The 25716-nt window shown below is 40.6% G+C and overlaps 1 protein-coding gene and 1 long non-coding RNA gene across 2 annotated transcripts in view; one reads left to right on the top strand and one right to left on the bottom strand.

Moving 5' to 3' along the window:
* LOC111271357 (uncharacterized) lies at nucleotides 1–24279 on the bottom strand. The gene is made up of 2 exons (XR_002686817.2): nucleotides 23987–24279; nucleotides 1–152 (listed from the first exon to the last, which is right to left on the bottom strand). It is a non-coding gene; the product is annotated as an uncharacterized LOC111271357 (long non-coding RNA).
* LOC111271356 (uncharacterized) overlaps nucleotides 20751–25716 on the top strand; it is a 31434-nt gene continuing 26468 nt past the window's right edge. The window contains exon 1 of the mRNA XM_022852091.2: nucleotides 20751–21054. Coding sequence (XP_022707826.1) covers nucleotides 20825–21054 — 230 coding nt within the window. The 5' untranslated portion in view covers nucleotides 20751–20824. The remainder of the gene's footprint in view (nucleotides 21055–25716) is intronic.

Genomic DNA, 25716 nt, shown 5'->3' with positions numbered 1-25716 from the left:
TACTTTCGCGACTTCCAGGGAATATATTTACTATTCATTTATTCGTATAGTATGCGTAAATGTTTTCGAGTTTTGGTGACTTTATCGATCGCAGGTCCGCTCGGTCCGCGTACATCCCTCTCATAGGTCGGTCGACGGCCGATTCTAGTTACCTGCAGTAACTCAACAACAAAGTCAATTAGTTAACTTAGAAATAATTATAGAAAAAGAGAAACGCGTTGGTTAGGGAAAGGTTATATGCAGCGAAATAACTACTGTTAACGTGTACTTGGTTTATGATTTTCGTTAGCCCAACTTAACGAATCGGATTAGGCAAATTCAGCAAGGGGCCGAAGCCCGCGTGTCCGTTTACCATGTTACTAAAAATCTGTATATTTGTTTATTACGTGTGTACCTATTTGTTTGCTCATTTGAAATAGCTTATACAGAATATCCTTTGTTGATTGATTGATTCCTTATGAACTCGTATAGCTTCACCAAGAGCTAGGTGGGCGTTGGACTTCTGACGATAGGATGGTTTTAAAAGCGATATTTCCTATCTTTATAGAGCGTTATGCTAGTTCGGGCTAGTTTCCCTGAATGCTTTTTTCGCCAGCCGTTACTGATAGCTGAGAGTGTTTTGTCTTCAAACTTTACAAGATAGGCGTTAGGTGCTCTAAAAATTTGATTCTTATAGTTTTGCGACTGATGTAAGGTAGGTAATGTTTACAAGAGTGGTTGGATTTGTACGATATGTCGATGTGGAAGTAAATATAAAAGGTCATCATAATGAATGAACGTGACAGCTGCAGTGGGGTATCGGGACGACAGAGATGCAAGAGCGAGGTCGTTTGACAGGATTATTTAGGTTAACACCTTCGGAGCCAGGAGCAGCTATTTCTTTAAATAGCTAGCTAGCTAGCTAGATACATGCATCATGGTATCGAACAAACTGTAACTTGTTTGTATTCAGACAGACTAATGAAATAACTACAATGGCGTGAAAGCTTTGCAAACAGAAGATGGAGTAAGTAGATCGAGATAACTGGAACAAGAGAAATCTTCCTGTGTATTTTATCTGCAGTTTATGTTGCAGCTGGCTGTGTGATGTCGCTAGACCAAAATGATTAAATGAATCGATGGCTGTACAGGTACGAGGTAACACCTCGGATCAATGGTATATCCTAAAGCGAACCTTTCAGTTACCGAATAAGACTTCTACTTAGATGAGATAAAGTAGGTTTATGTTAACGCCAAGTTAACATGTTCTAATATTGCTTCTCTGCTATTTACAGTATCGAAAAATGAAGCTGACGGTGTTGATTGAAATAGGTTACGTCGTATGGGGTGCTTTTACCTCAAGGTCCACCTATCATTTAGCATAAATAACACTGTTTTATCGATTGCCAAATGACTTGCATGTTTATAAAGTTGGTGATGATATGAAGAACTGCAGGACAAGAAATAGGGCAATACGTCTGGTGAAAGAAAACTTTGGGGGCTTTCTAGTTTCGGTGATGCAGCGTACTTATCAGTCGGATGCTTGTGTGACACATAGATAAACTTTGTTTGGGTCTAGCCTGGTCTAGCCTGTTTTTGAGTCGATCTGAGACCCACACCCCATCTCGGATCGATTTGGCTACAACTCTCTATACGAATCGTTTTTTTGATGGGTCTGTATACGAAAACTACTCCGAGAATATAGTCACCGATCCTATGCACGCTGATGTTGCTTAAATCAGCATTTATTGCAATCCATTAGTGATGCATCGTATATACTGTTTGCAATATGGCAAATCGATCGTCTGCGTCCCAGATATCGCCAGCTGACGTTCGTGAATTATTTATGTACACGAAATATTTCATTTAGTGTTATGGCGTATCGGGACATTTTAATCTGTCAGTGTAGTTGATCTTCCAGCATAGATTTCATCTTCTCACAAAAAAGAATCTGCTGGCGTCAGGTCTGAAAAACAGACAGGATACGCAACGCGAGCTCTTCGATCAATCCGTCTGATTCTTATTGGGAGACAACTATGGTGGACAAAGACGGTGACTCCTGTTAGAAATCAAATTTGTCTTCTTACCAAAGTCCTTCCAAATGCATAATCAAACAGATCCCCTTAGTAAACTCTAGTAATTAGCACCGATGACCTTACTGTCAGACCAAGAACAGTCCGCGTGATCCATTGCCTAAAATATTGTTTCTACAAACAATGTTATTTAGTGTAATTATGTCGATTTACTGTGCCACTTAATCACCACCATTAAAAACATCCTAAAATGCGATTGATTCTTGATTTGCTGACGCCGGTTTACAACCTGATTTCCAGAATCATTCGCTTTGAATTTCCAGCACCCTTTTTTGGCCGATTGAACCCCATCGTTTGTTTTCTTTGGTGTTTCTGTATGAACATCTTCAACAGTTTGATCTGTTTCGAACTTCTGTTATCCACTTCATTGCACACTGTGTGCACGGACCTAACTGAAACTCCATATAGTATTGAACTAATACTTCTGCTAGATTTCGATGTGTACGATGACGCTGTAGCACGATCAGTACATTGATAGCCTGTTGAACAGTGTGGACACCTTTCAAGGCACTCAATATGTGTACACCGAAAACACACGCAACTCAGCAGGTGCCAAGATGGATGATCGATCTAGACTATCGTCAGGCTGGTAGTCAAATGAGCTGGTATCGCCTCGTTAATAGCACACTTTTCAATATAATACACTAACAATTTCCCTGAAAGCTTTCTTTGGGCAAGAAGGACCTAATAAGAGAGCACTAATAGTCGCAATAGTCAAACTCGATTTAGTCATTGTAGGTGACATACATGGTCTTCAGCCCTGCAGTAAAGGGATCAGCGTAGAATTACCGTGTAGGAAATACATTGAGAAGCAAATGCGTGGGAATGGCTGAAGATTGCTGCTAGTGTAGTACGAATGATCCGTAGAACACACGTATAGAAAATAATTTTCTGCGATGACGAGTTAGGTGCCTGCTACTCCACCTGCCTCGATCTCTTCACGCATTTCGACTCGAATATGGCATGATAGGCGTACAGTACGTGGAAGATATAATTGTCCGCAGATGATTTGCTCTTCACGTTTAAGTGAGGTTTGGCTATTTATTCCTAAAATTTGTTCTGTCATAGGTTCTTTATACCCTATGTAGAAGGGGTTCAGCAATGAGTCGTACAGAGGAGCGAGCATCGATTCGTCCTTAGGGCTCGCTATCTCTCAGCTGTGCCCGAACGATGTAAGCCTTTTTGATGCGGCGATATTGAAGATTTAGCTTATGCGAAAAATTGAGCTAATACCGGACACGTACGGCTAGACACAATCCGACCGGTTGAGGCAGCTATAGAGTGATTACAATGAAATGCTGCAACGAAATGGTTATCATTGCTCCTGTCTTCAACTGAATTGTCGTTCAGGACTTAGACCTGCCTCATGTTGGGACCAACTAAAAAAAACCTACTGAAAACATGGCTTGTTATCGTGATTCATTATTTTACGTCGTTCATTCTTCGATACCGGTGATATTGAAATTTAGATGATTTTCTGCTTGCATATGACCTTATGAGGCCTGGAAATCGTGTAACAGCTGTATGGATTAAACTTTCCCGGGACAAACAACGATCTCGTCTGCAAGAAAGCTGAAGTAGGAGTTTTCAACATCCTGTTCTCTCTGAATATGTACCGCGATAGATAGCCTGAAAGGACAATTTAAAGATGAAGATATTGTCAGCGAATGGGCACATAAGCACACTGAATGCGTCGTATCGTAGACACACACGTGAGATTCGCTTCCATAATGTTGTTTTAATCTCAACAAATCATAGCAAACTATAGCTTCACTGCAAAAGTTCATGGTAGATCTACGGGACTGTCTTTTGTACAAGCGATTGGTAAATGAATTACGCGATACAGTTACGGCTGCTTGTCAGGCGCACACGAGTAATGAAAGCCATCAAGCTAATAAGACGTCATTAGAAAGACGTTGATCCCCGTATGCTTCGTAAGTCCGAATGGAAATTGGAAAGGAGCCGTTAGGCGTATCGCATCGTATAGAATTGTTTTTCTTGCCGAAGGTCTGCGAGGCTGATTTTATTTAGCATGAAATAGTGACGCGTTTACCTCAAGTCTACCCTGGTGGGTCTTTGCAGCGATTTAAACAGTTTGCAAGAAAAAGCTTTCGGAAATAGTTAGCCATATACTATATAGCCTGCACAAGAAGACTGTAATGACCACTACTATAAGACAAGTAGCGTTTGGGGCAATGTTCAGGTTGTTCATTGGCGTGTAAAAGGTGTAACTAATACGCGCCCAACAAAAAACACAACAGACATACGATCTTCGTCAAGATCAGGCCAAACAACCCTATGCTGGAAGTGGACCAAGCAAATCGGAGTCACAAGCCTAATTCTGACGACCGTTAGCCAATATAGTACGAAAGTTTTTGTTTAAGTTATGTTTCCTAAAAAGCAAACGCTATAATGGTCACTATATTCATATTGAGCTGTAAATCAAATGAGATTATTAGAGATAGTCGCGGACTCAAAAAATATTTATCGAACTATTAAATTTAAAAACGTTGATCGGCAATTTTAGTTAGAATACTTTATGGGCATAGTTCAGTCATCTAATAATAGGGCAAGGGGGAGTTTTATTGAATTATAAACTCTTCAGGGATTATTACGCTAGTGTTAATCCTTAACCTAGCACTACTAGTCAACTTGACTGGTTTTTTTTTTGTTTTACAAGTTCACATGTTCTCACACACCTTCTCATGTACTCATTAACCTAACGTCATCATTTAACTATTATATAAAAATATCTTTTTAAGGACGAGTGATCTTTATCGCGCACAATAGGAATGGGTATAAGAAAGTATCAGTAGGCTTAATGCTGAATAATGGATTTCAGAAAAAAAAGATCTGTTACAACCCAAACATGTCTCACATTGGTGTTAATTTCGTCCGAAGTATTATTGCGTGGCACGTGTTCTAACGCTGCCGGAAGTGTCCAATAGGTACCCCAAGCATTGTTATAGCAAATGTTTTTGTGAAGGTAAAGCGATAGGCGCATCCGGGTAAGCTGTCGGTGCTTTCCCAAAACCCATTTCAAAAAAGGCATTGATATGTATAGCTCGGAAATAAACTCAAGCTCAAAAAGTCAGATTCGAAACAAAGCAGGCAAAGGATCATTCACGTCATGATTCCTTTGAAGTTCATTATTAAAAATAGCTATAGCTAGAATGTAACAAAAAGAACTGCGGAACAAAAAGTTCACCTCAAGATAATAAATAAACCCGACTAAAAGACAAGCATTTCTCTTTGGGAGTATACACCAACCTAGGATTCAGCCAACAACAAGCACACCTCGACCGATAACCATCTGCTAAAGGCGATCGGCCATAGGTCTATGACAGTGCAGAACGACTCGGACAATTGAAAGCCTATTAATCCTAATTATTATATCATTTTCTGGATAAATTATTTGATTTGTATCTTCTATTGCAGCTGAGAACTCCAGAAGTCAAAGAAAGACATTCATTGGGAATAAATTTTTGTTAAATCGTCCCGAAAAAGCTAAACACGCTCTGCATTTATTTTTGCTATATACATAGGCTAGAAAACGTTCAGGCTAATTTCGTTGACCGTGGAAAGCAGTTTTTTTAAAAACTGTTTTTTCGGCGACAATTGAATAGATCTTATCATGACGGCAGAGCTAATAGAAAAGTGCACCCTGCCACCATTAAATAGAAATGAAGATAAATAGTACACAAGCTACCGGATAACGGCACGAGCTCAAGTCACATTCGACGAAGGTGCTTCCTTTTGCTTGTCTTCGATATTCGTAGATCTAGAAGACCTAGCAGATCTGAAAGGTGCCGGCTTTCACGCCGCATCAAAAGGGACTACCAAGCTCGTCGGTCGACCCTGGGCACGGTGGTGAAGTTGCTTTTAGAGTTTTTTTTTGCCTTATTACATTATAGTACTTCACTGTTGCTACACACCGCTGACGAACTTCAGTTGGTGCTTCAAGCTGGCAAGGTGAGTTTGTCGTTTTTTTTTTGGCCTAAAGTGGCCAAACGCTGCTATTTGCTTACAGTCTTTATTTGAAAGAGGCATGAGCGCGACGCTAATGTTGCTAGGCGCTGCCGCTAGGCATTCCGTGGGACAGCTGGGTCCCAGCACGAAGCTAAAGCTATCTGTCTGTGTCCAAATCCAAAGCTACACCACAACGTGTACCTAGGATTGGCAGGCAAATGCGTTAGCTACCAATCTGTTACAAGGAGTGCTCACGACTCTGGAAACAATTTACCTGAACCTATACTCTAGTAGAAGTTAGTGGTGATAAACTTCTGTTCTTAGGCGTATTCATAGTCTCTGGTCTGTAAAGTCGTAGAGTTATTATTGTCTCGAGGCCGCTCTCGTATATTGGTGAGCTAATTTCTCGTGGATAGTATAAAAACCTATGCGACAACGTATGCAATTGTAGTATACTATGGCATTTCACGCTACCCCACACGCTTGTTTTGGCGCATGATGTCGCTTCGAAGTGGTGGCGACATTTCTCGTCAGGTACGCGATTTTGCAACACGAAACGGAAATCTTTCCTCAGTCGTTACTAGCCTAGTAAATATATTACTTTTTTTTCTTATATTTTCCTGGCACTTTAACAGTCCTTCGAATAAAAGAAACGCTTAGGCTAACCATAGTAAGCTGGGTTTAGCGGGGAATAAATACTGGATGTGTCTATTCCCCGTAGATTATTACAATAATTTTTAGAGTAAATGGAGAATCGCTATCTACACAGATACGTCCGACCCAGAACTATCAGCATTCTATCCAACTCTGGGTTTCTACTCTCCGTAGCCAGTATCAGCAACGAGTTAAATTTCTATTCGACTGCGTCCGACTGTTTAGTAGGTAAGCAATTTTTCCTAAATGCCTCATACCCAAACTGGGTACATTTAGAGCATTTCGGGATCCGCAAAGCCATTTATTTTGGCAGGGATTATTATATAATTGAAAAGTATCGGTGGCCTAGAAATAATGATTTCAAAGCAGTTGGTTTACGGTGGGGTTGGGTGTTAGGGACGGATCAAAGGTCCATTGATTGAGAATAACGAGTCATCTAGGAACATCTCAACCGGCGTCGACTTTAAATTGTGGAACTTTTAGAGGAGCCCAGGTTAGTCAGGCAAACTGTCAAGCTTGTATCTACTGCTCAGTCGGGTTACACCGCTTTATTTTATATGAAACTTCGCTAACGATTTAAAAAATTAGAAAAAGAATGGACAAGCTATCCTTGTTTTATATTTACAATGCTACATCCCTTGTTTACCTATGTGAATACTGTTTTATTTTCAGAGTATGTTATTCCTGACGGGAACTGTTCAGTCAGTAACTTCAAGTGAACGACGTATATTTGCTTGCTCATAACGCAAAACTGCCTCATCTTGTCATGACGCTTACTATATTGCGATTCATGTTTTGGCCAAATTGACGGAATCACCGAGGCTGCCTATGATGAGGAATTGTGAACAATGCAAGAATTTGTAAACTAGCTTCTTCAGCGATATAATCCTTAAAAGCCTGATGATAAACCTCTAAAGTTTACAAATCTTAGGTTTCCATTTTCTGTTTCCCCGAATGAACCCGATTCATGCACTGAACCACTAACTAAGCTTATGCATGCTAATTGCGCGTAGTATCCTGAAAGAAATTCACTTGGCGGAAATACACCGTCAATTCTTCACTTTTTATGCTGTTCCACAAAAAACAAACGTTTGGGTTATTATAGGAATCTTTGAATGCTTACTCTTCTCTCCTTTTAGTTGCTTCAAAGACCAGTAGACAATTAGAGAATGAGGTGTCCTCTGGCCATCCTCAGATCGTCGTAATGCCAAGAGTAAGTAGTCGTTTCATAGAAAAAAAACGTAGTTACTTTTTTAAATTAAAAAAAAAAAGTTAACCCGACTTGAATAAACAAATCGTCAACGATACACGATCCTAAATGGCGATTTTTATAAACTCTAACTTAGTACCCCTGGATCAAGACATGGGGACGTGTTTATGAAGCTGATTATTTTCGTTAGTGTTTATCTAAAAATTTCACCATAGGGCTGATTAGATAAAACGAATAACCCTTATATAAACGACGCACGTGTTTTAGCGTAGCGCCAGCAAAAAACGCGTACAGCCAACACTTATATACCTGAACGTAGAAAACACCATTCGCTAGTTGCTAAGCGTGTTACCTAGAAGTGATACGTTCTAGGGTGAGATCCCTCAAAGTACATTACCGGTAATATCCAATAATACGTTTGAAACTGGAACAGTAAGCATCATCTTCAAATACGATATTAACACAGCGACAAGTAGAACAAGTCAGATCATCTTCGAATCAACGCCATTTGTTCCAGGGATGGTCTATCAAGTTGCTTACTTGCAAACCTCTGTAGGTCATTTGTGCTATATGTTGTAATGGATTTTACGTACATATCCTATGTTAGAATTTTGATTTGCATTCTTGGAAAGGACTGGCTGTTACTGCCCATAGAATATTTGAAACGACATACACAGAAAACAAGTGCACAAGGCAGGTGACCTCCCATGACGGTGGAACCGTGCTGGGCTTATCTTGGAAGTTATTAGATTTTGTCCCAGCACGTTTTCTCCAAGAGCCGCAGTTTCGCTCGTAAAATTTTCTACTCAGCCCCTTCTCCCTGTGTCTTTCGCGTTCGGCTTCCAGCTGATGACTGTGCCACTTCGAAGAACACATCTAGCATTCATATTCAAAACACCGTCTCAATAATAATTATCTTAAGTGCGCCTCCGTTACTAGAAAAACTTCAAGATCGAATGTACGTTACCTTATGACCTGTTCCCTCCTAGCTTTTTTCTGCTAGGGACTCGCGCTACTGGCAGAAGTAATCTAGCTTGTCGGGATACAGTAATCGGTAGAGATTGCGCTAGATAACGGTAAAGTATGAGACTTATAAGTTACTTTAAAGCTAAAAAAATAATCCGACTATGTAGAGTAGCTACGACTTTATGGTTATCCGAGACAACGATGACTCGTTGTCCTGATGTGGCTAAGGATATTCGGCCAAACACAAAAGTGCTACACCTTACTATTTTACCGAGTTGAATTTTTTACAGAAACGTTATTATTTAGTTTCGATTTTCTCGCCACAAATTGCAAAGCTACTGCGCGTACAATTACTAGCGCAAGTATACATTTTTCATATCAAGCATAACAGGAGCATGAAAATATAAACAACAGGTGTGCAGCTTGTGTTCTTATGAGCTCTGATCTGCTGGCTCGCTAGTACGCCATGCATATGCCTACATCTCCGATCAAATAAGGCCGAAAAGGAGGCGTAGGTTGCGTCGTAGGCAACGCGTTAAACACTTATAGAGCGCGCTTCCATGGCTGCCGCGATGATCGACGTGGCATCCTCGTGAAAGGTTTTCATCTCACTAGATTCTAGGTTGTCACCTTCCCCAGTTCCCCTTATTCGCAAGGACGATACCCTTTATCGTAGCTGTTTCTTCTAGTTGTGTCTACTTATCGTTCTAAATGGTATGGAACACGTATCCCCCTTCCGCGAATCTGCTATTATTTTGTAGTAATAGCCACAGCAGAGGCAGCCCCCTACGGTACACATTTTATTCACGATATCGTAGAGATCACAAGATCTTAGGCGAACTACGGATTAATAGTGGCATCCGCAGCAGTAACAGGAGGGAGGCAGGCGGCAGTAGTGGCTGTGGTAACAGCTCAGGGAACAAGCCGCAGTGTAAAACTGTTATCGCTTTCTTGCCACTTGCTTTGACTTATATTTCAGTAGTCGTTTGCTCTGGATGGGCCCGACTCAAATGCTCACGTCGCCATACATAGCTGCTTTTACTAGATGGTAGTAAGTACTATTCCATTGGCATAAGAAGCTTTTGAGGGTATCTGCCACCCCATTCTGTTGCAGTGCGTTCCTTTTCTTCCCCTTTCTCACTGTTGAAACGATCAAACGAAAGCGGCAGCAGGTGAGGATAGATACAAGCCGTGACCTTGCCAACTCTCACAAGCCGACTCTTTACCATTCACAGCGTAGCGGTTGTTTGCTACTGCGTCTGATGTTGTCTAATGAACCTAACAGAATAATCTGCGTCCATTTATTGCCAGCAATGTTAGTTAAAGAAACTACCAGGACTTCTTTTCCGAGTAGGCAGAGATGGACGCGGGCGCCTACCCACCTGCCTGCCCATAGCAAGACGCATAAAACATAAAACATAAATGTCTATCAACGCCAATGGAATTGAGCGAAACGGATAATGTGATCATTATCCATATGTACGTCTCTATTCCGTCTCCCGTAGATAGTAATGCGCAAATTAATTGTGATGAGTTCCGTTCCTATGGAAACTATGATAATATAGCCGTCGACATGTTTGCTGATCATGAGTAAACTGATGAACAGGGACTGGCTATCTGATATATTAGTAGACTGCAAGGATAGAAATAGATCGAGTGCCCTCTCGGACGTGTAAAAACGTTGCCTGGGATTCAGCTTCTAACAACATGCGAAACGAAAAAAATGCCTGATCATCGGCAAAAACTACCTGCAGGGGGACGCCCTATTTTTATTAACAACGCTTCCCCCATTTTTAAGAAAGGTGATATACTTCCGAAGCCGCCAAAATGTTTTAGGTAGTCCAATTTTTTTTTTTATAATCTGCTACCTTCGATAAGCGAAATTGGCCCATTGATTCCCATCACTTGAGCGCCCACGATCCTATTGAGTATTCCGACGCTATATTCTATTTAAAGATAATTTGGCATCTTTAAGGACGACGTTCACTTGACAGGGCCATCTCAAAGGCATCGACTGAACCTCGAACAGGATTATATGAAAGAGTAAGGTGTGTATTATAGACACTGCGTCATTCGGGTTCAACCGAGATTACTGCATCAATCTTCCAACAGAACACTAGGAAACGTATATTTCCAGCTTCTAGTAAAGGTCTGAATAACTAGCCTTTGGACCACTCAGCCGCCTGCCAGACAAGAAATATAAAACATCTTGGTTTGCAAAGATCTGTAACATGCTTAACTGGAAAGCTTCAAAATCAGGAAATTTTTCGCTATCTAGCAAATTCATGCTCCAGATATCTTTTTTCTCTCGACCTTTACATCGATATTGCGGGCAGATCTCAAGAACAGACGCTTTTCTTGGATGCAAAATCATGGCGGCCACACTAACTCCTGAAGTCGATCTGAGCTTGATACTCAATAAGGCCGCTCCTGATTCGGGAAGCGGAAATCATCGGCTTTGATTTTGCAATGCAGATATTCGTCCATATTCCTTACTTACATACTTAAAAAGATGCAAAGGCACAAGTGTATTCCGAAAAAAAAAAAAAGAAGAAAGAATTAACCCATGTTCTATGTCTGGGTGGACAGTTTCCAATTAGCGATACTTTGTTTTTGGTAGGTATCGATTTAGGTAAAAAGTTCTCAACGAGTAATTTCGTTTAAAATTCAGTATTAAATGGGTTTAGTGATTCTTAGCAGTATATTTTAATAATAGCTAATTTATAACATGTACTTAAAACGATTAAAAATAAAAATTAGATTATTGGAACAGTAAATGGCATCTATGTAACAGGGGTTACATGGATCACACATACGATAGCATTCTCCCAACTCTTGATCGAACCCGAGCTGATTACAGATTTCCTATGGGAGTGATTAGCGGTATCTCATTAGCAACACGTTTTAACTTGAGTATGGAAGAGGCGAAGGAAACTAGAAGCTTCGCGCATGCCGCTATAGAAGTTAATTTGGGCACGCTCACGACAAGGAGCCTGCTACAAGGTCGCCATTCTTCGTAATAACAATCATGATGGGACAGATCTTCTAAAAATAGATCGACTAACATGAGGCAGACTTTCGACGCATCGCGTTCACTCTTTAATACAACTATTTTTGTCAAAACATATTCTGTGTGTAGTCCTTAGTCTAGGATTATGTTTGTGCCTTAAGCAAAGTTTGCTCCGAGACAGGCCGTGAAACCCGAGGCTTGGTTATTGGGACTAACGATAGCTAAACAACACACAGCAAAATTTGAATCATATGTCTAATTACAAGAAATAACAATACCGTAGTTTGTTACGCGCCACGAATGCTAATGCCGGTTGATGACCCTTTACGGATTACGCTGTATGTCCATTGCGACTGCGAGATTTTGCATGAGAAAAATTGTAAATTAAAGGAAAAGTGCATAGCTTGATAAATACGAGAAACGGTAAGAGCTGTATACACTGGTTGATAACAGTCTTTGAAACGAAAGATATTTGTTTACGTTACGTACGTCTTATCTACTATTACGGGATAAAATTCGCACGGAAAATGCGGGGTGTAACAGCAGACGAAAAATTTTTAGTCGTTTGGAGACAAAGCTTTTACATGTAATTAAACGCTGGAAAGTGTATTGGAAACATCTAATATGATTCATCTTAGTTAGGTTGAATTTCTATAGATTCAGGGTTTATACGGGAGGTTTTTACACAGGGATATGCTATATTCAGCACATCCCTGGTTAATGATTATCTGCCTGCCAGGTATGCAGACAAGGAATCCACATAGTGAACAGATCGAATTGTTTTGCAATCTTACTTAGAGATTAATATTTAATTAGACTTTAAATCCATTGCTGAAATAACAGCTTTAGTTGAAATAACAGCGAAACGTTTTCTTCCTATAGGGGCATTTGGAGATCCGACAATAACTTCGAAATTTGGATTAGCGGCAAAGGGCTATTGACTTCAATTGAGATTATACTCTTCAAACTGAGCTTCATCGAAATAATGGGCAGTGTGTTACTTTATTTCTTCATAATAATTTTCTGCGGCTAGCCTGCGTGGGCTAAGATTCAGGAGTTTTAATTTTTTTTCTAGTGCGTATCGATCATAATACCTAGTCTGCATATCGGTATATCCCGCACCTCTACAACTCCCGTGACTTTCCGACCCCCCACGGTGATTTTAGTCATGAGTGAGAACACGATTCTGAGAAGTAACACTGTCAACTGGCTCCTCATGGTAAGCGTAAGGTATTAAGTGATTTCCGCGGAGAAGAAAGTGTACTGTTTTCGGTTGGGATTGTATCTAGATTCTATGATTCGATTCAAGCTATGAAGTAACAAAACAAATTGAAGAGGCGTTGTACCTCGAACGGTGCTCGATGTTCGCTCACTGAACAGCAACTTGGAACTTCTAAAGCAGTTCAAGACAAATTTCAACTTATACTACTAGTATACTTATAGCACAACTGCCTACTTACTGCTCAGTTGTAACTTCTATGTGTTACAAATATAAGTTGTATCGATTGGCGGAGTAGGGATGCCAAACCAAGACACAAGTCGTATGGGTAGACTCCATTTCACATGCTACGGTCGCAATTCCACTCGTGCTTTTACCATCCACTTTGTGATTTTTCTAATTATCATAGCTAAAAGAGACATGCAAATCTACCAGTTCCCTGACCCAACTTTATATGATGGCCGTCTTCGTATTCGCATGAATTGCGTGTTGTCCGGAGATAGGATTTCCTAATCGTAATATTAGCCTAAGTTCAATATCCGTCAAATAAATAATAGTAGTTTTTTCTCTTATACACATAAACGCATACAAACAATTAACTTTATTCATTCTAAGTTCATAAGTTTTGACAATTTACATAAATGTGCGCTTCCGTTGTGCTGTCCGATATTGATCTCATTGGAACTTCAGAAGACATTGCTCCAAGCAAAATGTTTGAGTGTAATGCCTTCGTTTTGGCACCGTTATTTTTGTAACAGCTGCGTGGTTATCTCAGAACTGGCCGTTAGTTAGACGAATCGGCAAGGGGGTTGTGGACGTACGCTTGCAGATAATCTAATTCCACCCACTCACACCCCCCATCCCCGGGAAATTTATTAGCTGGCGCTCAATGGGCAGCAGCAGCATCTGAAGGCATTTGATCAAAGGGATACGCCAACGATATTTCTTTTCGTAGAATCATCTGTTTCTGACACATTTGCGTCTATGTCACTGTATTTATATGATCAATAGAAATGATTAGAATGCCAAATGTCTTCAGAGAATTGTTCAGGCTCGAATGTTATACTTGTGGTCTTATGTAACAAACAGCAGTCCCTTCGTTCTTCAAGCGCTGAATTTTTCAAGCATCAATATCTACTTAAAAGCTTGATTCCTAGTCCCTTAACAAGGACCAGTTAAAGAGGCTGCAAACTACGTTACAAACATATTTCATCATGTTCGATTTAAAAAGTTGATAGCAACTCTTGCATCCTTTTGGATCTGTTTGATCGTTTCATATATAGGCTTATTTTCCCTGGAAGCATTTTATCGACAGTCGTCATCAACGCCTGTTGCGTTTTACCACTTTCTTTGAGGCTTCGTATAATTTTTGTTACTCTGTCTTTTACAAAGTAAACCGTATCTTCTTTCCGCTCATATATTGTATAGCTGCTTTTTTTTGTTCAGGGTGCTTTACGCGCATCAGATTTAGTACATCGTACCTAGTCCCAGTAACTTATTAACCGAAACTACTACGCACTAGTAGAAGTGTGCAAGAACTATTGCAAGATCCTATTTGACAGCACACTAATGTCTAACTCACAAACGTACTATATAGCCCTGATTGTATACAATTACTAAGCACGACACTGCTGATCTAATGAATTTAGTATTCTATTTTGCTCAAATTAATCTGCTAATCAGGTACTACGCAGTCTACATAAACCAATTTATTAGTATCAAAGCATTAGTACTCAAATGTTTTCCATGGCGTGGCTAGTTAGCTGACTCCAGCACATTTTGACGTTTCAGATCGTGAAGACCGGTGATGGCGAGATCGGCTCTGCGGGCGGGACTGGGTCAGCCGCTGGTGAGGGCAGTACTATCGGGGTGACTCGAGGTGGGGCGCTATCGAAACTCAAACAGAGTGTCGCATCGGGGATTCAGGGTTTTTCTCAGCCTGCCAAGACACCCCCCACTACCCCTACAAAGTTGTTCAATAGGGAACTCACCGGACACCTCACCGAGGAGGAGCGATGCATCCTCGAAAAGGTCTTCGAAAAGGAGCAGCAATTCGAGATGATGCAAAAGTGAGTAAATTTATGCAGCTGTGGATTACACAAGCTTTATCTCTAATTAACCAATATGATTGTGAAGATGTCGAAGTAAATAACTACTGCGTATAAACTGCTGTGGCTTCCAAGGTACGTTGCCTAGTCCCCTAGCCAACTTAATAGGCTAGTTCGATTACAGCGCGTAACCTCACTCAATGAAACAGTAAAGCACCAATATGGTCGGGCGTTGAATTTATTAAAATTAATAATAAATCTCGGCTCCGCTGGACGAACCAAAGTTATTTCGAGGAAAGAACTAAGTTAACCTTTGTTGCCGACAGTGACCAGCAACTGACGGAGCGAGCTCAAGAGGTAACACCTAATAGTGAACTTTTTTTGTACGCCTATTGTCTTAACTTATTGTCAACTCGCCAGCACTATCTTCATTAGCCGACTTTGTACCCTTTGAAAGATACGTCGACAAATTTAAACTCGAAGTAAGCATACGAGACCCGAAGCAATGAAACTTTGTCGCTGGAATACGCTTCCGGTAACATGCCGACTTAGGCTGCCGTTAGGGCTATCCAATATCGTCGCGATTCCTCTGATTGTCTGGGAACAACTACTGAAATAAATCGACCACCAGCTGAAGAGCGCATTAGCAGAAGAACGCTAAAGGCACCAGCGACCATAGTAACTGATAACGGTCTTCCGTCAGAGTTGGCGCTGGTCCACTTTTCACCTAAAAGTTCAGCAGTATAATTTATATCGCCGTCTCTTAATATACGGATATTTTACGGCAAGATATAGAGATACCAATATTTTGAGGTCCATTGTGTTAAATCAGCCGACCTCGAATGTATTCTTTGCCTCGAAATTTCCATTAAGGGTTAACTTGTCGATTTATTTTGTCAAACCTACTTATTTGTTGAAGGACTGAAGCAACAATTCCCATCAGAATAAAGAGAAGCGTACCCACGCTCTTCTGGAAAGTAAGAACCGAAATTTGGTGACATAGACCATTTGCGTTTCGAGTTTTATGTCAGGTACTGCTGTTCGGCGCTATTTATTTGCCGTTAGAAAAGCTGCCTGGCTATGTGGTTTAGTTTCATCATTCTATAAACACCTGTCACTTACCGAATTAGCGAAGTTACTTCAATCATAGCCAATGCAGAAGTTTAAGATGATTTTTGTCTAGGTCAATAGATCATTATGGGGCTCTCTAATGTGTAACGAATATGTTTATAGTAGTGGTTTAGTAGTGTAACCCATCAAACAATGAGTCGATTTTCTTTTGAGTAACTTGGACTTGCTTGTTGAGGACGAAGCTCTCCAGCCACGTAAAAGACGTGAGGAGATTTTTTTGTAATCTAGGGAAGTATATTCCATGAGAATGAACCGCTTGGCTCACCACGTAATGCTCAGTTCGACCTGAGCAGAAACTGTAGCGTCGGAACAGGATGATAGGAGCTGATCGATTAATACTGCACGGAGACGGTGGTGAATTGGTGGAAGGATAAGCAGCATATGAATAGGCCTTGTAAAGCGAACGAAAAAGCCCTACAGAAGTTCAATAAAAAAAAAATGCAGCGTGCTGAGCACCAATCCCTCCACATAGATCTAATCAGAACGTGTATTACTGGGGCATTTTTTTCCATCACGCCGTTGAAAAACACTGCAATATTAATCACGTAGATCTTGAAAACACAGAATGAAACATTAAGTAACTTTGAAAAATTTTACCATATTGCTGTCGGTTCCGGGGTCGAAGGAGGCATCCAACACGCATGAATGGAATCCATGCAACGTTGAAAAAATCGAACTTATAGTATACAGTTTAATAATCTACAGACGTGCAGATATATCAACACTTCGCTAACGACCTACTATGCCATACAGGAATTTGCGTTCCCTGCTACTCGGTAGCATGTTGCTAATGGGAAAAGTCGTTGTCTCATTTGTTCGTTTGAACTGACCTGGAGATCAGCATACGGGCAAGCTGACAAAGGCCTCGTAGTAGTTTATAAAGGTTGGGGTGCAAATAGCATAACGGGAACTTCGTTCCTTTCTAAAACTACCCATCGTCCCTCCATGGCATAAAGATTGATTCCGGGTGAATCTTTTATCGTGTGACTGTTTCTCCTCTCCGAATGAACTACGGAGCAGGAACATTAAGAGTCTTCAAAGGGTTGTCTTCTGTGTTGCTCGGCGTAAACTAAATTGCAGGTACAGGCGTTGGTTTCAGTAACGATGTAGGTGTACCGCGTTTGCCAACTAAACATAGCGACATTTAAGGTAGTTTAAATTCGGAACCAGGGAGAGACGCATTCCGTTTTGTGCTAATGGGATCCAGCTTCTGAAGCAATGCCTAGTGGACGACCGGAATGTTAGATAGTAGATATGATTATTAAATATGACAGACGATAAATACAATGATCAGTTTGTTCTGCGTTGTCGAACATATAATAAAGTTATTATCGTTTGCGCATCTAAGATACCTGTGCTCGCACTGAGCCTGAATAACTTTAGATCACAGCAGCAAAAGACGTTGTATTTAATATGCAAATTTTTATTCATCTACTGAATAAAATAGCTAATTAACTGATTACAGTTACCCAGGAAATTTAAGTTCAGTCTATCTTTTATGTATTTGGAGGGCTTTCCTAATGATTGTGCAGCCATTTTTCTAGACGATTTACCTAAAATGGCCGCTGTTTCACCCCAACAAAGAAACACTGGCTGCGTTAATACTGACTCTGACTAATCTAGCGCACCTGCTTATTTTCGAACTAGCTTGACTTTGTTTACAGGGTATCATACCACGACCATTTGTATGAACGGAGTAATTAACGTCAAACGTTGTAAGGAATAGCTTAGCGAATAACTTTTGATGTCAAAAATTAGTAGAAAGTTCGAGACAAAGCATTTTGGAGCGACTCCTCCCAACTTAGCTGGTTTAAAAAAATAACATACGAATAAAATAGGCGCACGATGAAGCTCTCTGCTGTAAACTTCGTTTTTTTGTTTAATCTGCATAGGAAATGTAATAAACTGGTTCGTAGGTTCAAGGACGTTTAAGGAGCGGTGACGCCGTTGTCCTGAACTACTCTATACATGTAGCCTTATACTTTTTTTTGCGCCCTGCTCATAGGTGAGTTACATTGCCTTATTGATACGCTGGTGATGGTAAGATGGCGGTAAGCAATCTAATTTTTCAAATTTCAGACAGGGGGCGTCCGGGGGAGCATCCACGCAACTAGCTGCGTCTGACGGAACTAGTAGTCAGACAGAAAGTGGAGACGCTAATAATGACAAGAAATTACCGGCCGGCAAAGGCAAAGCTAGCTTCGGAGAGTGTCGCATCTGTCGTAAAATGTTTTCCAAGGACGAGCCTAGGAAGGTTTGTGATGAATGCAAAAGTCCAATTTGTGAGGACTGCGCGTCATATACTTCTGACAATGTCACGGTAAGTTGAGAACCAAGACGGAACGATTGCAAGACTTTGTATCTAATCTTTTCTTTTTATATAGTACATAAAATCTCTCTTCGAATGCTTCGAACACAATAAACCATCCAGGATAGTGGTACATTTGGACCTCGATCCAGATAAACATCCTTTTTTTTTTTATCTATTATCAAATACCAAAATTTTGATCATCATCTTACTGTTCGTCAGCTGTTATCAAGTGGGGTAAGCAGAAAAGAAGCTGTTGTTGGGGAAATCTCACCGATATGACTCATGTGTACTTTGTGTAAATGAGATTAGGAGTTTTTTTTTCTAGGTCCGCAAAGCTCAGTGGTGTTTACACTTAAAAAAGAGGTTAATATATATATATATATATATATATATAGCCGAATAATGGTAAAGGGCTTGGTTCTTACAACTAGCTATACCATAAGTCTCGGATCACGTTCGTCTGGTTTCATTTAGTCGTTGCTGCTTTTTGCAATTTACGATCTCTCGGACGGCGTTATTTTCGACAAGTTCTGTTGTCGCATCTAGTTGCTCACTGCCGAGCCTCTTCCTTTGACTTTTTTTTTATCCAGCATCGCTGTGGCGCCAGCAACTTAAGCCAGTGAAAGACACACAGAATTGATCGCTTTGTTAGCATCGAGCTCTAGTAATAACACAGACATACCTCCCTTGTTTCGACTTTTACGTCCGTTATCGCCATTACGCATTTTATTAAACGGCTGGCTCCCAGCATGAAACAAAGTGCATCTATGCCCGAGTGCGGCCCTCCTCGTTTGTGGCCCCGAGTAAAACCACAAACATATTTATTTGTTGTGTATTGTACAAGCTGTCTTCAAGTGAAAACAGATGTTTAAATTAGATTTTTTTGCATAGGCCGATATATGCTGCTATCCCATAGCGGCTTTCATTCGGAGCCTATGTAGCTCATAGGCCCATCACTTCTATTCATACTTTTAGACGCTTACTTAATGGCAACAGGAAGACAGTTAAGGTTACCATGTATAAACTTATTAGACTACTCCTCACTATGCCTTACATAGTAATCCGAAGGAATCAAACTGGAGCTGTGAAAGGGCCACAACTTCTACTTCGAAACATGCATTTATAGCCACCTGACCCTACACTAATTTAGTTCGTATGAGCTCGTGTGACATTTTTCTGAAAAATGTATGGCCTACCATTCGAAATAGTAACCATCCATAAGTTTACCACTTATTCAAACATCCAATTAAGTTTCTTTGATAACTGTGTTTGGGCTTAATGTCTTTAGAAGGCTTGTGCGTGATAACGTCAATTGCTTTGCATAGGACGTGTGCCTAAAGTCAATTGTTCTGCTGTAAAAGAGCCTCCTGTGTCTTTTCAGCAGATTGCGAACACAGTTGCATCATTGTAAATGGTCGATTTCCAGTGACATCACACATTGGCTGATCTTCGGTCATATTAAACATTTTCTTATTTCTACTAAGAAAGTCCTTTTTTGGATATTCTGGTGCCACTGGTAGAGGATAAACGCCTTCCTTTTATCATACCACACCATATATATCCTGAGAACATACAGCGAAATATCTTGCTCAGCCATAAACTGCCTAATGAAGGAAGGTCTTTATTAAGGACGTTTACCGTTAACAATGAACCCATTTGCGCATTTTCTCGTTGAATCTGTCTATTTGTGCCTTTAACTGATTCTACTTATACTTTCCGATGCCTTCTGCTGAATCGAACTCGGTTATAATCATATTAACCACCTGCATAGATCTGGCGCTGTAGTTTGTGTCGACGAAGATGCACGAGTATCGGATTAGGTATGGATACCGCTTCTGGAGCAGCAGGGATCCATAGGGTACCTTCCGTCAGACGCATGGTATGTATCATCAGCAGACTAATACGGTATCCGCATTGTATTTTTGCCTATATACTTCTACTAATTTTTACTTAGGTAGTTACTCTAAGTAACGATAAGGCAAAACAACGAACGATGTAATTGGATGATGACGGATAGGGAAAAGACGTTTTTACATAGAAACTAATCAGTAGCCTTTTCAGTTTCACATTCCCTCTTCGGTCACACCCTTCACTTAATTTGATATATTTCTATTGTTGTTATTGGGCGTGTTTGGCACCATTCAATAACCCAGGAACAGGGTAGTGCTTGTCAACGAAGCCAACTCACTGACTTAGTGAGTCACACCGCAGGCGGAGGCACCCGCGCCTCCTTTATGTTACCCGACTCGTATAGGGAGGCACTCATCATGGAGATCGAACAGCAACGCCAGCGTGAAGAGCAAAGTCGGCAAAATGAGGACGGTAGCGCTGGTGCAACCAATCCAAATAGCCTTAGCACTTTAGCCATAGGAAAACCCATTAAGAGGGGCTCGTATGCAGGAACGACCGAGTTTCAGAAAAATACTCAAAGCGATCAAGCCCGACCTGGAGGCGAGAGTTTGGGGTAAGTATCCACCCAGTACTTGCCATCGCGATCTACCATGATAAAAGTAAATTGCTTATATTCTGAGCTTCGATAGAGTTTCTACTTGTTTTACTTACAGTAACTTCTATTCACATGCAATATAACAAAGTCGCCGTCCAGAAGTACTGCAAAGGTAAATTTAAAACAACTGGTCACACATAGAATAAGTACAACCGCCAAGCAAAAATTGCTTTCATTATCTAAAAGTTATATGTTTTTTTTCTCAATTTCTATTATAATACGTGTGTGTTCTTGCGCTGCAAGCTGACCTCAGACCGGTTTTCGTCATTTAAAGGCCTCGATTTTCCATATTAGGTGGATCATAACGCTTTATATATATAAAGCATTGATCACATAGGCCGGAAGAGTAATCGGAAAATTATGGCTATATACAAAAAGGTTGTTCAGGACGGAATAGAGGCAGTGGAACCAAGGTTGGTGCGACACGTATTTACTGGCAAATGCGATAAAAGGAGCTGACGAAGCGCTTATGTGCTTTACTTTTAAAATTATACCTGGTGAGTGCAGCTAAACTATTTTTTTTGAAAAGCTATATCACCCCACTCGAGCAACTATCCGTACCGATGACAGTCATATGCCGAAAGCTCGTATCATATGTAAGACTTTTGTTTTACTTTTTCCAAGCCCTACTATCGTATTAAAGTACACAAAAATACAATACTGTCAACCTATATCCAAAAAAATGTTAGATATATAGATTTTTTTTCCCTTTTAAAGCTCTCTATTGTATGGCTGTTTCATAAAGGGTTCAAGTAACAGTGGTCGAGCTAAGAATTAGCATATCTGTTGGGGCACAAAATTTCATTTACATGAATACGAGTTAGAAGTGGCCCGTATTATAAGGAGCTAAAGAGAATACATTTATCTGGAAGCGTTTAGCTGCCTCGTCCATAATTACATGTCCGCCCCCGTCATCAGACAACGGCTCAACAAACTACTCACTCTACTATCATAATATAGGCTTGACGCATTTAGATTAAGGTACGGCATTAGGGTCGACTCTTATCTCGACAGAAGCGAACGCCCGGAACTTGTTTGTTGGAAATTCAAGAAGATAAACTTGGATAAATGCGGAGCTAAACCTCTCTCAGACAATCTGGGCAGACGAACATGGAAAAAAAAGTCACTCCAAGAACATCACTACCCAATCCAGCTACTGTTTGCAGTCGGGCATATTTTTGTTATGGATGTGCGGGTTATTAACAGATGCATTAGTTATATTGCTGCTGATGCTCGTTACCTTGGGGATGGGTTTTTACGAGTGCAGTCCATATTTGCTCTTCACCTACTGTTTCTCAATTCATTGTCTCAGAATAAGTCTAGCTTCATCTAATTCAGCCCAGTTTCTTTTCTAAGCTTCACCGCAATTGTTAACAACGTTGATATACTATGAAGCTTGAGCGGTAAGCAGAATTCGGGTCTATACCGCAGCTCTAACCGGCAAGATACATGTTTAGATGTCGTATTAAAGGTTTTTGCCCATATTAGATATGACTGAACGCAATTGTTTCCGTCTCTGCTGTTGATGTGGCTGTTAGCGTATCTCGTTGTTCTACGTACTTGCTAGCAACGACCCAATAATCTGAATTGTCTCGACCATTTTCTGGGCCATGCCCATTGGACCCTCGTTTGCGGCTATTTCGAATAGCGGCGATTCCAATGCCCATTCTTCCTACTGCACACGCGACCAGCCAATGGCAATATGACGATCGGAAATTAGCAACAAGATGGAACATGTAGAAGACTAAACCAGACTCGGATCAGCGGCGATTAATATAAACCTCAAGCTAGTTCTCTGTCGTACGCCGGTGTGCGTTGTCGCCCGATGTCACGATCTTGAAAAGTACGCATGGAAGATTAACGATCGTTTGCCTGTGTAGCTGAAAACTTGCCGCGAGGTTACTTTATGAACAAGACAATAAAAATGTTTAGAGATAGCTGTTTGGCTTCGTTTTGCCCGTTTTTACAGTCTGCCGCCATGTTCCAGAGGCACTCGTTGCTCCCGAGGGGGAAAAAATAATGCTTTGTGTGCCCGCAACACAGCGGCCTGTGTTATCTTCCTTTCAACGCCTTTTAAAGGGGCGGCTATTGGGCCCGGCGAATTTCCTCGACTAGGACAAGGCAAAGAAGAATCAGGCGGTGCTATTGTTCTTTCCCTAGTCTTGTAAGATAAAGATTAGTTTTGGTGGAATGTCACGCTGATAGTAAATTACAGGAAGTTCTCCGCTAAATGGGCAGCCTGATACAAGCTTGACATCTAGCGTACTGATAATAGCAAATGCGGTGTTTGTCCAAGTTCTGTACTTTCTACCGATTTATTTGTTGTGGGGTAAAGTATCTATAGTGCGAAATTTTGCTTCTGTAGCTGCCAAAATAACGTAATCTCTCTCTAGCACAGCTATTGTTATCTACGCAGTGTATGCAAACAGAGCCTGTCGTCGTATATCGTCTCATATATGTATATATTATTTATAATGCTGTTTCAATATTATTTTTCGTTCGTTCTACAATCTTCCCATGTAGTTAAACAGGCACAATGCCATTCGACGGTATCATTATTCTGCACGGTCAATCTCTCAGCGTTGTAAGTCGTATAAAGACAAAAAATAAATCTATTTACTTCCTGAAACATCAGGCTGGCTAGTTTGCAAGACATCTCTGTGGACACGAAGACATTAGCATTGCGATTGATTTTTTATAAAGCTTTACTATAGCGATGGATAGGATCAGTCACGGAAGATTGGTCGCGAATACGCTGAAAGGTAAGTGTAAAATATACCACCGTGCGCTTTTAACCAATAGGTTAATTTTAAGACGATGATATCATTTTCTCTAGTAGTAATCTTTAGAGAGCACTAAGCAAGCTAGCTGCCTCATTTGGCGTACTCACCGTGTAAGCGTGCCTTATAGAACGTTTTCGACGAGAGAGAACGCCTTTTTTGATATTGACATCAGTCGGACATGACATATTACGATCTCTTATATAAGCAAACGCCGCGTTAATTCGGTCGCGAAAAATCAGTGAAACAAACGTGCGTACAATCGTATAGGCTAATTCAAGAATAGCAAACTATAAGAAGGGTCGTTATAACTTTAGCGTCAAAGAGAGCGTTTTCTAAAAGCCATCCATTCACCGATATGGAGGTCACTGTAGCCAGACGGACGTTTCGCTCACGTTACTTACCAGTGTATATTCTTATCACTTAGATGGACCGTTTAAGAACGCCGCAGGTTATCGTATCCTCAGTACAGAACAAAATAAAGTAAATGCCAACCGGTTATAAAAGGCCCGGGTTTTTTAAAAATATATCTGATTGAAGCTGAATAATAATAAAGGATTTAAAACAGCACATGTAGCTGCTCATACAAAAACAACCATTCTGTTCTAATATATGATTTGCCATTGTGGAACGAAAGCTCATACTCCCTACGGTTGCGTGTTGAAGCGCGTGTTATCGTCGTGTATGACGATGAACGAAGCGAAGTGAATGAACAGATACGCTTAGATATGAAACGGGTACCCAGCCAGTGAAAATACTCGTACAAAGGCTATTGCGGCGTACGCGGCAGTTAATAAGCTTCGCTGGTTAGAGAACAAGGCGCAATGCCGGCCAAAAATTTTTTAGACGGTTTTCTACTCGTTTACTAAAAAGTTAGGCATGTTAGTGCTACGAAGGCGTCCAATCTTTGATTCTACGACTTCTTATGTTCTTCTATATATATATATATATATATATATATATATACGACTTCGAGAATTATAGTTTTTTTTTTGTCTACTCGAGATGATTAGAGCGTTCAGAAACTTTACTAACGTGCGCTTTTATTTACGACCACAAAGTAAATGCGCACGTATAGAAACTGGATATAAATGTTTCGCATACTAAATTTCCCTGTTTCCTTAGCTACTCTATGACATATGCCATAATATTTTGTTATTATTATTTCTAAAAAAATATCATCTTAGGACGGTGGAGAAATGTCGTTTAGGACCCATCTAGCTCAATCCAAATACTCCGTTTATTGATAAGCGTTCGGATCGTGCCAGCATAAGAACATATACACATATATATGTGTATATTCTTATGCTTCTTATAACGCCTAAAGTGGGACAAATTCTGGTTCATTATGTGTGAGAGCGGGCATGCGTTCATTCTTCCGCGTACTTCCGATAGCAGACAAATGCTAGTTCGTCTGTGCAACGTTTTGAACCCCTGTATTTTTTGGGAATTTTTGGCCTGCTACCAGTTCAAAATTTTATTACATTCGGTATTTTGTATGCAGCGCATTTGAGCAGCACTTTAACGAGTTGACGTCTACTAATATCGTCTGACGCACGGTCGCTAGTAGAAATTATTTGCGGATCGAAGGGGTACTTTGGAGACAAGATAATGATTAGTCAGCAGTTGATGCTCATACTAATTCTATTAAACATGTACAGCCATCAGGAATGAGGCTCCCAGTACATGCTAAAATCTCTTTTACTTTTACACTTTCCAAAGCAGCATCACGTCCCAGCTCAAGCCCTTTAATATATATATATATGGGGTTGCCTAGCCTGCCACATAGCACATATATCACTGATAGGGGTTTCGCAAGCACAACGAGAGGCGGCGATTA

The sequence above is a fragment of the Varroa jacobsoni genome, unplaced genomic scaffold (genome assembly GCF_002532875.2).
Source record: "Varroa jacobsoni isolate VJ856 unplaced genomic scaffold, vjacob_1.0 contig00557, whole genome shotgun sequence".
Taxonomy (NCBI): Eukaryota; Metazoa; Arthropoda; class Arachnida; order Mesostigmata; family Varroidae; genus Varroa; species Varroa jacobsoni.
The sequence above is the reverse complement of the archived record's forward strand: the minus strand, read 5'-3'. Positions and strand labels throughout refer to the sequence as shown.